This window comes from Bos mutus, chromosome 3 (genome assembly GCF_027580195.1).
Source record: "Bos mutus isolate GX-2022 chromosome 3, NWIPB_WYAK_1.1, whole genome shotgun sequence".
NCBI classification, from domain to species: domain Eukaryota; kingdom Metazoa; phylum Chordata; class Mammalia; order Artiodactyla; family Bovidae; genus Bos; species Bos mutus.
Genome location: NC_091619.1, coordinates 91,475,792 through 91,486,782, shown reverse-complemented (window position 1 = coordinate 91,486,782; position 10,991 = coordinate 91,475,792). Strand labels below are relative to the sequence as shown.

General features: G+C 40.1%; 1 protein-coding gene across 4 annotated transcripts in view; it reads left to right on the top strand.

The window, feature by feature from the left end:
* The first annotated feature begins 3,955 nt into the window (after positions 1-3,955).
* The window catches only part of ZYG11B (zyg-11 family member B, cell cycle regulator), a 74,623-nt gene continuing 67,587 nt past the window's right edge, over positions 3,956-10,991 (top strand). For 2 of the 4 annotated variants that reach the window (XM_070368042.1, XM_070368043.1), the window contains exon 1: positions 3,958-4,162. In XM_070368042.1, the coding sequence (XP_070224143.1) occupies positions 4,133-4,162 (30 nt within the window). In that variant the 5' untranslated portion in view covers positions 3,958-4,132. Of the gene's footprint in view, positions 4,163-5,510; positions 5,606-10,991 lie in introns of all 4 variants that reach the window. The other 2 variants (XM_070368044.1, XM_070368045.1) reach the window with 2 other exon arrangements.

Below are 10,991 nucleotides of genomic sequence, written 5' to 3'. Positions count from 1 at the left end.
TTTTTCTAAATGGCTGTCCATTTATTGTAACACCAAAAATACTGCCGCTTTTTTTTTTAAACTGACTTGAAATTTTACCTTTATCATACAAAATTATCAAGTATATTTGGATGTACTTTTGGACTTTCTGTTCTATTTCATTGAATAGAGGTCAATTGTGGCTCCATTCTTCATTGATGGCAGAGTCCTGATTTTTTTATGGTGATTTTCCACCACTACCATTGGTTTCTTTTCTTTCCTTTTTAAAAATCATTGATATATTTTAAATATATTTAAAATTGGGTCTTCAGGGAAGGTGATCTTCAGCTCGAACTCAGACAATAAATCATTATTGGTCTAAGCTAATACTAGTGGCCTTTTTTCTTTTTAAAAATATTTATTTATTTACTTGGCTGCTCTGTCTTAGTTTCAGCATGCGGGATCTAGTTCCCCGACCAGGTATCGAATCCAGGCCCCCTGCACTGGGAGCTCGGAGTCTTATCCACTGGACCACCACGGAAATCCCTCCCTTTTCTATTTCTTGGTTTATGCATGGCCAGTAGACTTGAGAAGAACCATACTGAATGGCTACTAGGAATAATAAAAATCTATTAGACATACAAAGGGGGATGTTCACAAGTCAGCAGTTGGATGTATAAGTCTGAAATTCAGAAAAGAGGTCTGGAAATGGAGGTGTCCTTTGGGGATTATCACTACTTAGACTGTATTTTTAAAAAATGTGATAGGATATGATTATCAAGAAGTGAGTATAAATGGAAAAGGTAAGAGGTCAAAGTATTGAGCCCTGGAACACTGCAGTATTTAGAAGTCAGAGAAACGTGGAGAGATGAAGAGAAGCCAGTAAGGCAGAAGAAGAACCAAGGGAATGGAGTGTCATGTGGGCAAGGAGGAGGAATTGATTAGCTAAGTCTACTGCTCTTGGCATGTAAAGTAACAATGACCATTGATTTTTGTGAGTAAATGGATGTCACTGGTGTCTCTTGACGAGCATTTCGGTGGAGTGGTGGAGGTGAAAGCTCAACTGTACAGGGTCCCATAGGAGATGGGAGAAGGGAAATGAAGACAGTATAGTACTGGCCACCTTTGTGAGACATTTTGCTGTGAAAAACAGCAGAGAAATGGGGTAATGGTTGGAGGGTCAAGCCCAGTCAAGAGGGTTTTTGTTTTAAGATGGAAGAAATAAATTTATTTTGGTAAGTCAATGGGAAAGAAAAACCATGATGAGGAGAACTGCTGGATAGATGACTTAAAGAAAGTGAAACAGCAGCACAGTAGCACTGTCCTACTCAAAGTGTGATCTGCACACTAGTGATGGCCCCCAAAAGTTTGTCACCAGTTTGTGACAGAAATTGAGAGTAAATATTTAGAAATTTTTATAACAATTTGACAGAAATTTTATGTCTATTGGATCTAATAACAGCAACAAAAAACTCTGACCTGGAGTGGCCAAATTTTTAGAGATAGAAAGTAACCTGGTGGTTGTTATGATCCGAGGTGAGGAGGAAATGAAGAGTTATTGTTTAAAGAGTACAGAGTTTCGGTTTTGCAGGATGACAAGAACTCTGGAGGTAGATGATGGTTATGGTAGCACAATAATGTGAGGTATTTAATGCCACTGAACTCTATATTTAATAATGGTTGGGAGGGTTAAAAAAACTTACCTGGGCTTGCATTTTTGTATGTCTATTTTTAAAATTTAATTTTTCTAGCAATTAATTTTTATCACATTTTATAAAAATATAGGTTTATGGCTAATTGTGGGGGGGGGACAAGTCTTTTTGCACAGATAGTGCGAGAATAATTGAGGAGGGTTTGACCTTAGCTAAAAGGTAAATGCTGCTGCTGCTGCTGCTAAGTCACTTCAGTTGTGTCTGACTCTGTGCGACCCCATAGACGGCAGCCCACCAGGCTCCCCTGTCCCTGGGATTCTCCAGACAAGAACACTGGAGTGGGTTGCCATTTCCTTCTCCAATGCAGGAAAGTGAAAAGTGAAAGTGAAGTCATTCAGTCGTGTCCGACTCCTAGCAACCCCATGGACTGCAGCCTTCCAGGCTCCTCTGTCCATGGGATTCTCCAGGCAAGAGTACTGGAGTGGGGTGCCATTAAGCAAAGGAAGGCAGAGTATAACAGCACAGTCAGGAGCATAAGCAAAGGTATAAATAGGTTGGAGGTCATGGCACTGGTGGGAACCTAGAGATATTTTCTTTTGCTTGCTTCATTTTCACAGTAAATTGGAAATGAAATCATCAGGCAAGTGAGAAGCCTTGGAAGTTTCAAGAGAGATCTTTGACATAGTCACCCAGTGGGGAGGGGGAGTGATGGAACTGGATAAATGTAGTAGGAGAGCCAAGCATTAAGGGCTTATTTGACAATAATGATATAGAATTGTACGTGGAGGTCAGTCAGTATGATTTCAGATTTTTCTCCACTCTACCCCATTTTGCTGCAGGTTTAGGATTAAAGTTTCCTCAGGTGAGTACAAGGGACAGAAAGAATTAGAGAAATGAAGGTGAATACCTAGGAAATATTTTCATAATGGACATAGAAGCTAAGCTGTTCATGAAGGGAAATGAGGATATAGGATAGTGTAAAGAACAGTGAAAAATGTATTAGGACAGTGGATTCTGAGTCTTGGTGGACGTGATCAATTTTGGAGCTGGTATTAGAAGTGAGCTAGAAAGGAAGGAGGTTGAGGTGGGAGAGTTGGTGATTAAAACTGAGATTATATTAATAGATTTCAGCACAAGCTGGAATCAAGATTGCAGGGAGAAATATCAATAACCTCAGATATGCAGATGACACCACCCTTATTGCAGAACGAAAAGAAGAACTAAAGAGCCTTTTGGTGAAAGTGAAAGAGGAGAGTGAAAAAGTTGGCTTAAAACTCAACATTCAGAAAACGAAGAGCATGGCATCTGGTTCCATCACTTCATGGCAAATAGATGGGGAAGCAATGGAAACAGTGACAGACTTTATTTTCTTGGGCTCCAAAATCACTGCAGATGGTGACTGCAGCCATGAAATTAAAAGACACTTGCTCTTTGGAAGAAAAGTTATGACCAACCTAGACAGCATACTAAAAAGCAGAGACATTAATTTGCTATCAAAGGTCCGTCTAGTCAAAGCTATGGTTTTTCCAATAGTCATGTATGGATATGAGAGCTGGACTATTAAGAAAGCTGAGCACTTAAGAACTTAAGATGCTTTTGAACTGTGGTGTTGGACAAGACTCTTGAATGTCCCTTGGACTACAAGGAGATCCAACCAGTCCATCCTAAAGGAAATCAGTCCTGAATAGTCATTGGAAAGACTGATGCTGAAGCTGAAACTCCAATACTTTGGCCACCTGAAGCGAAGAGCTGACTCATTTGAAAAGACCCTGATGCTGGGAAAGATTGAAGGCGGGAGGATGAGATGGTTGGATGCGATCGTGGACTCAACGGACATGAGTTTGAGTAAACTCCTGGAGGCCTAGCGTGCTGCAGTTCACGGGGTCGCCAAGAGTGGGACAGGACTGAGCGACAGAACTGAACTGAGCTACAGTTATTGGAAATAAGAACAAAAGTATGAGCAGGGAAATGAAAAGCTGAGGCAAGGGTGGACCCTAGTGGAGAGAACCATGAGAAGTTAGGGCATTGGAGGTATAATCTAAAGTAACTGAAATGATCAAGAATTATGATAATGGTAATTAATGACAATGAACCAGAAGCACAGCGATCTGTAGGTTACCGAAACGAGTGACTGCTCTAGTCTCCTAACAGGAGTTTTATTTTTAAAGCTCTGGTTATTTGAGCAAGTACAGCTCCCTTAAAAGCCTGGGAGAACGAAAAGCCACAGAACCAAAGCTGTGCAGGAGCTTTTGTCGGGTCTCCTCCGCCGAGACTGCGCAGTGAGAGCGGAGGCGGGGCCAATCGTGGGCTCGCGGGCGAGGGCGGGGCCTTGGGGGCGGAGTCTGAGCTCCGGGTTGGGCTGCGGCTGCGGCTGCTGCACTTCCAGCTTCTGAGGCCAGGAGGCCGAGGCCTGGGCCCAGCCCGGAGCCGCCGCTCGTCGGAGCCTCCTGGAGCCCCCGCGCAGGCTCAGCCTGGGGGCGGGCTTAGGCCCGGCCCGCCGCGGAACCCAGGACAGAGGCTGCATGCCCGAGGACCAGGCCGGCGCAGCCATGGTGAGAGAGCGAGGCCTGCCTGACCCGCGGCCGCCCGCCACCCTGGCCCCCGCGGGCCTGCCCTCCCCAACTCTGATGCCCCGTCTGCTCCTGCCTTTACCTCCCTTTCTTGTTACCTACCCCTGACTGATCCGCTCCTTCTTTCCCTTGTGCCCCGGCCACCTGCTGGGGTAACACCCCCCCCCCCAACCCCCCCTGCATCTCTCTCCACTCGGTGCCATTCCCCCTTTTTTTAAATCACCCCCCAGTGACAGCCTCTTTAGCGTTCCCCTTTGCCTCCCCCTCCTCGTCCTTTAATCCGACCTTCCTTTTCTCCTCTATGGTTTTGCCTTGTTCTCTCTTTTGGGATCTCTACACCTTCCTTCGGTTTCCTCCCTCTTTTTTGCTCCTGCTCCTTTTTTTCGCTACTTGCCCCTTTCATCATTTTATCTCCTCTCCGTATCCTTTCTCCCCTTCGTCCTCCACCATCCACATTTCCTTTCCCCCTTATTGGATGTCCTCTCTTCCGCGCTCTCACAGCTGTCCCCATTTCCTTCTACGGGATTCAAGGGTCTAAGCAGGAACAATTTGAGGGCGGTTGCTTCCCAGGAGCTGTTGGGCGGGCAGATAGGGAGCCGGAGGCTTTCTTCTTCCTTTTCTTCTTTGTCGAGGGAAGGGAGTAGATTGGAGAGAGCTTGCAAGCCTGATTACCTAATGTCTTTGCAAAAACTGAGTGATAATGTGTTTGGAGCGGCGGAGTGAGACGTGGGATGCGGGCCGACATGCATACTATGGCCTTATGAGATATCTAGCTTTTTGATAGAAGTAACTTAAAATGTTTTAAATCGAGTATTTATTTTGAGCATCTTTTAATGTGGAAGTATAGTTTGGGAAAATAAAAAATATTTATTTACAGGCTTTTTTGTTACTCAGAACAAATGGTTTGTTTTTGTTTGGAGACTGAGACCAGGGCATCTGGAGATGGAAAATCAGCTTGGCAGTCAGTTTGTGACAGTCTCCTTAGTACCTCTATTATCTTCATTTATTTTACCCTCTCTGCTTTTAGTTGGGAGAGCCTTACATTTGCAGATTTTCTCTCTCCTTCCTGTTTGAAGCTTCAGTGGGTCTTTCATTGAGTTGGGTTACACATGGTTTGCAGTTCATTTGATTAATCCGTTGCTCCAGCATATACAGCAATCTAAATTTTGGTCTCTGGGAGGAATAAGACATTCTAATAAAAACAAAGTCCTGGTAATTATGTTCTCCTAGGAGGATAGTCAGTTTCTGTTTTTTTCCCTGTTTTTTGAAGAGTGGTTCAAAGTTACTTAATTTGTGAACTTTCTCTAACTCACTGACTCTGCATTTTTAGGTGGTCATTCTCCAGTGTCTGCCTGCACAACAACCCTTCACATTCACAACCCATCACACAGCTATTGTATGTTAATCTGTTTCTTCCCCTGAAATGTGAGTTCTACACAGTTACTCTGCCTTACTCCTGTTATTCCCAGTGCCCAGGCCAAGTAGGTGCTTGAAATGATTTCACTTTATGGTCTCATTTTTCCTATCTGACAAATGTGATCTTGAACTGAAATTTGAGAAAACTAGTGGACTACTCAGAAAGAGTGAGTTTGAGATTCTTATTTTTGGTGCAGAAAGGAAATTTATTAAGATGGGACCTTTTCAGAATAAAGAGCTGGTCCCAACAAATACACCAAGTGGCTAGATTTTTGAAAATGTTAGCTTTCCCACAGAGAGTGAATGTATGAGTACAGAGAGAGAAGTGATAAACTCCTTTTTGGGGGTTTAGGATCCAAGTGTTCCATTTGAGCTGGGCTTGAAAAGTGAATAGGGTTCATATAGATCATTTTGGGTAGGGGAAGAATGTTGTGAATGTGAATAGGATTCACATAATGAGGATGTATTGTAGGTAGTAGGATTACTTTTATGTGGCATGAAGAATGCAGGAATGAGACTAGAATTAGATATATTAGACATGGTTATGGTTTAAACTTTGTCTCCAACTAACTGGATTTTTCCTTATTAAAATACATACACACAGTGTAAAAGTATTTATGTATGGGAGAGTAGAAGAGAAGGCAAAAGTTTAGCTTGTTTTGAGCTAAAAATTATTTGTAGAGGCTATTTAAAAAAAATTTCCTTGTGTAATAGGTGTAACAGGCACTCAATAAATAGAATCAAATATTATTATAAAGCTTTGTGTTTGACATTTTTCAAAATGTTCATTGTTAGGTTGTGTTTTGAATAGTTGATGTGTCTAAGATGGGTTCTCAAAATTTATCATGAATCAGAATTACCTGGAGGGCTTGTGGTCTGCCACTTCTAGAGTTTGATTTATTAGGTCTGGAGTAGGACCTGAGAGTTTGCATTTCTAACAAGTACCATGTCATGCTGGTGTTCCTGATCTATAAGCTATATTTTTGAGAACCACTGGTTTAAGATGTAGTCCTTTTTATTCATTTAACAGTTTTTGGACTGCCATTGACTGGTGACATTGAGGATATTGCAAGTAATAAAATGGATGTGGTCTGCTTTTTTGTTTGTTTTGTCTGTGGACAGTATAGCATCAAGCAAAAAGCGTAATTATAAATGTGAAGAGTGCTAAAAAAGGAAAAGTGGCAGGATCATGATATGGGAAAGTTAGGGATGGCTTCCCAGAGGGTCTTACTTTTAGGAGAAACCTAAGGGACTGAATGACAGGAGTTGAGTTGTGTTGCAGAAAACCTGTTTAGAAGGAATAGCATATGTAAATGACCTAGTACTGTCTCTTGCCTGCTTAACTGCATATCCTGGAGTTCTCAGCTCAAGAAAGTCAGGGAAACCCCAACTCCCCTGCCTACTCATCAAAACAAAACAAAAACACTGTGAAGTCACACACTTGAGTTATGTAAGTCTCTTTGATAGAATACACATCATTTGTAATTTTATATTTCTTGCTATGATTTTTCAGTTAATATCTGTCTCTGCCTTCAGACTATAAAAATCATTGATACAGAAGTGACTTGACTAGCTTCTAAGGGCCAGGTGATGTTCTAGGCATTGTGGTTAAAGTGGTTTAAAAAAAAAAGACAATAAACAAATATATTATGAGAATAGTTGTAAATGCTAAGAAGAAATAAATCAGAGTAAGGTATAAAATTAAATATATTTGTGTGTGGAACTATTTCAAATGATATGGTTAGGCAGCAGCATTAATAGCTGCTATTTACTGAACATGACTGTGTATAAGACCTATTTTGTGTCTCATATTGTGTCTTTAACACCTAAATAGCTCCTGATGTATAACATGTGCTTAATAAATGTTTGTTGAATGGATGGCTGACTTTGGGAAGGATCAGAAAGTCAGGTAGACCTTGGTGAGAAAGACCATTTCAGTTGGAGTTTTACCTTTTGAGGGTTTATTGGATAAGAGTTTGAGAAGGAAAGCTTCTTGGCAAAGGGACTGACTTGAGCACAGAAGCTGAAACGAAGGAGGCATGTTGTATGTGGGGAAATGCCTGCCGACGGGTTCATTCCCTGGTCCTGGAAGATCCCACATGCCGCAGAGCAGCTAAGCCCGTGCACCACAACTGTTACGGCTGTGCTCCAAAGCCGGGAAGCTGGAACACCGAAGCCCACAGGCCCTAGAGCCTGTGCTCTGCGCAAGAGAAGCCACGGCAATGAGACGCCTACGCACTGGCAACTAGAGAGTAGCCCCTGCTTGCTGCAACTAGAGAAAAATAAAAGCCCTTGCAGCAACAAAGACCCACATAATCAAAAATAAAAATTAATTAATTTTAAAAAATACATAAGAACTGACTTTTAACCTTAAATTAGGAATTCTTGCTTTTTTGTACTTTAACAATCAGTAGGTCTTTTTTTAAAAATTAATTTTTATTTGACTATAGTTGATTTACAATATTGTTAGTTTCTGCTGTACAGCAAAGTTATACATACACATATATCCACTCTTCTTTAGATTCCTTTCCTATATAGTTCCCTGTGTTATACAGTAGGTCCTTATTAGTTAACTTTTTTTTATAGTAGTGTGCATATGTCATTGGAGAAGGAAATGGCAACCCACTCCAGTGTTCTTGCCTGGAAAATCCCAGGGACGGGGGAGCCTGGTGGGCTGCCGTCTGTGGGGTCGCACAGAGTCAGACACGACTGAAGCGATTTAGCAGCAGCAGTGCATATGTCAATCCTAATCTCCTAATTTACTCCTCTCCCTTTCCCTGATGGCAACCATCAGATTGTTCTCAGTATCTGTGACTCTATTTCTGTTTTATAAAGAAGTTCATGTATACCATTTTTTAAGATTACTTGAGCGCTATCATATGAAATTTGTCCTTCTCTGTCTGGCTTATTTCACTCAGTATGACAATCTCTAGGTCCAGCCAGGTTGCTGCAAATGGCATTATTTAGTTATTTTTTTATGGTTGAGTAATATTGCTTTGTATATGTATAATACATATTGTATGTGTATTGTACATATAAAGATATAAAAATATCTTCTTTATTCATCTGTCCATGGACACTTAGGTTGCTTCCATGTTCTGGCTATTGTAAACAGCGCTGCAGTGAACATTGTGGTGCGTGTACCTTTTTGAATTATAGTTTTCTCCAGATATATGCCAAAGAGTGAGATTGTTGGGTTATATGGCAACACTATTTTTAGTTTTTTAAGGAACCTCCAGTCTGTTTTCTATGACTGTACCAATTTACATTCCCACCAACAGTGTAGGAGGGTTTTTCTTTTCTCCACACCCTTTCCACCGTTTACTGTTTGTAGATTTTTTGATGATGGCTCTTCTGATTGGTGTGAGATGATACCTCATCGTGGTTTTGATTTCCATTTCTCTAATAATTAGCGATGTTGAACATCTTTTCATGTGCTTTTTGGCCATCTGTGTGTCTTGTTTGGAGACGTGTATGTTTAGATCTTCCATCTGTTTTTTGATTAGATTGTTTGATTTTTTTTTTTTAATATTGAGCTGCATGAGCTCTTTGTATATTTTGGAGGTTAATCCTTTGTCAGTTATTTTGTTTTGCTTTTGGTTTCCTTGGTTGTGCAAAAGCTTTTAAGTTTAATTAGGTCCTATTTGCTTATTTTTGTTTTGATTTTCATTACTCTGAGCGGTGGATAAGTAAAAATTAGTAGGTTTTTCTAATTTTTCTATTTTTTTTCTAAATGACAAAATAAAAAGAATGCTTCCAGGCTGCTGCTTACAAGCTTGTCTCCACAAATAAAACATTGGAAGTATGGATATTGCAGTAATGCTAGTCACTTAGTTGTGTCCGACTCTTTGCAACCCCATGGACTGTAGCTCTCCAGGCTCCTCTATCCATGAGATTCTCCCGGCAAGAATACTGGGATAGATTGCCATTTCCTTCTCCAGGGGATCTGCCTGACCCAGGGATCGAACCTGGGTCTTCCACATTGTAGACGGATTCTTTACCATCTGAGCCATCAGGAAGTATGGTTAGTTTACTTCTAATATTGAAAATCCAAATTGGATAGAATTATCATCACATTTCTTTTTTTAATACTTAAAAATACTGAAATATCTTGATGTACCATTTAAGAGTCCTGATAAGATAAATGCACTCATTTACTCCTATTTTGTCATCACAACTTAGGTTTCCTGTCTTTCTTTTACCAACAATTCATTATAAGAATAAAAATAATTTAAAATTCCTGTGTTGTTCAGTGTGTAACAATTGAGTGTCTGTAATATGATGAGCCAGTTTCCTAATTTCCACTAATTCACACATGTTCAGTAGATCAATTTTTGGATACTTTCAAACTATTCTATTTTCAAAGGAGAATATTTTAAGTAATTTTTTTATGATATGGTAAAAAAAATACACAAATCAGTGTCTATTTGTGTATAACTGAGTCACCTTGCTGTACGGCAGAGATTGGTACACCACTGTAAATCAACTATACTTCAATTAAATAAAACTTAAAAAAATGCAAAGCAAAATATCAATGTTGAATTTAATGATTGAGTCATCCTTGAATTAGGAAATTTTGGCTGGAACACTACTTTTTTCATAGATTCTAAAGCTAACCCTTAAAAACACACAATGAATAAATAGCAGAAATAGTCATTATTTGAGGTGGAATAAAAGATATTTTTAATGCTAGTAATTAATAGAGGAAAATGTTAAGACAAAGTTCTTGAATGCTGGGACATTTATTTAGAGAGCATGATCTCACACATTTAGTGAGCACACAGTATCAGATGATGTACTAATTAATCTTCACAATTCCATGCGGTTGTGATGTTTTCTCATGGCACAGTTAAGAAAACTGAGACTTAGAGAAATCAGGCAATTATGGTCATATACCAAATAAGTGACTGAACAGGATTCAAGCACAGGTTTGTCTGACCCCTAAGTCTGTGCTATTTCAAACACCTTCCCTGGACTCAGATTTTCAGAATCTAAACTGAATTCATGCATTTAAAATATTTGTACTATTGTTTCCATTTTAAGAGTAATTTAATATTGAGAGAAAATCGGTCAAAGAGTGTGTATAATCTTATGGTTCTTGATCTGTCTTGCCAAATCACTTTCTGCAGAGCATTTGTAGAGTGTCAGATGTTGGTGGCATTCTGTCTTTAGCATTTAGATACCTTTTTCATGTTGAAAAGCTTGAGACACATGACAGGAATATACTTTTAGAACACAGTAATTAGGGGGAAAAGCCCCAGAGGCTGGTGGGAATCATTATTCTAGTAGCATCTGTTGGGCATTGAAAGTGTACATTTCAAGATATTATTGTGTACAGAGCATCCTTGGTATGCATGTGAATTTGTGGATTCTTCATTCCACATAAGAAACTAGA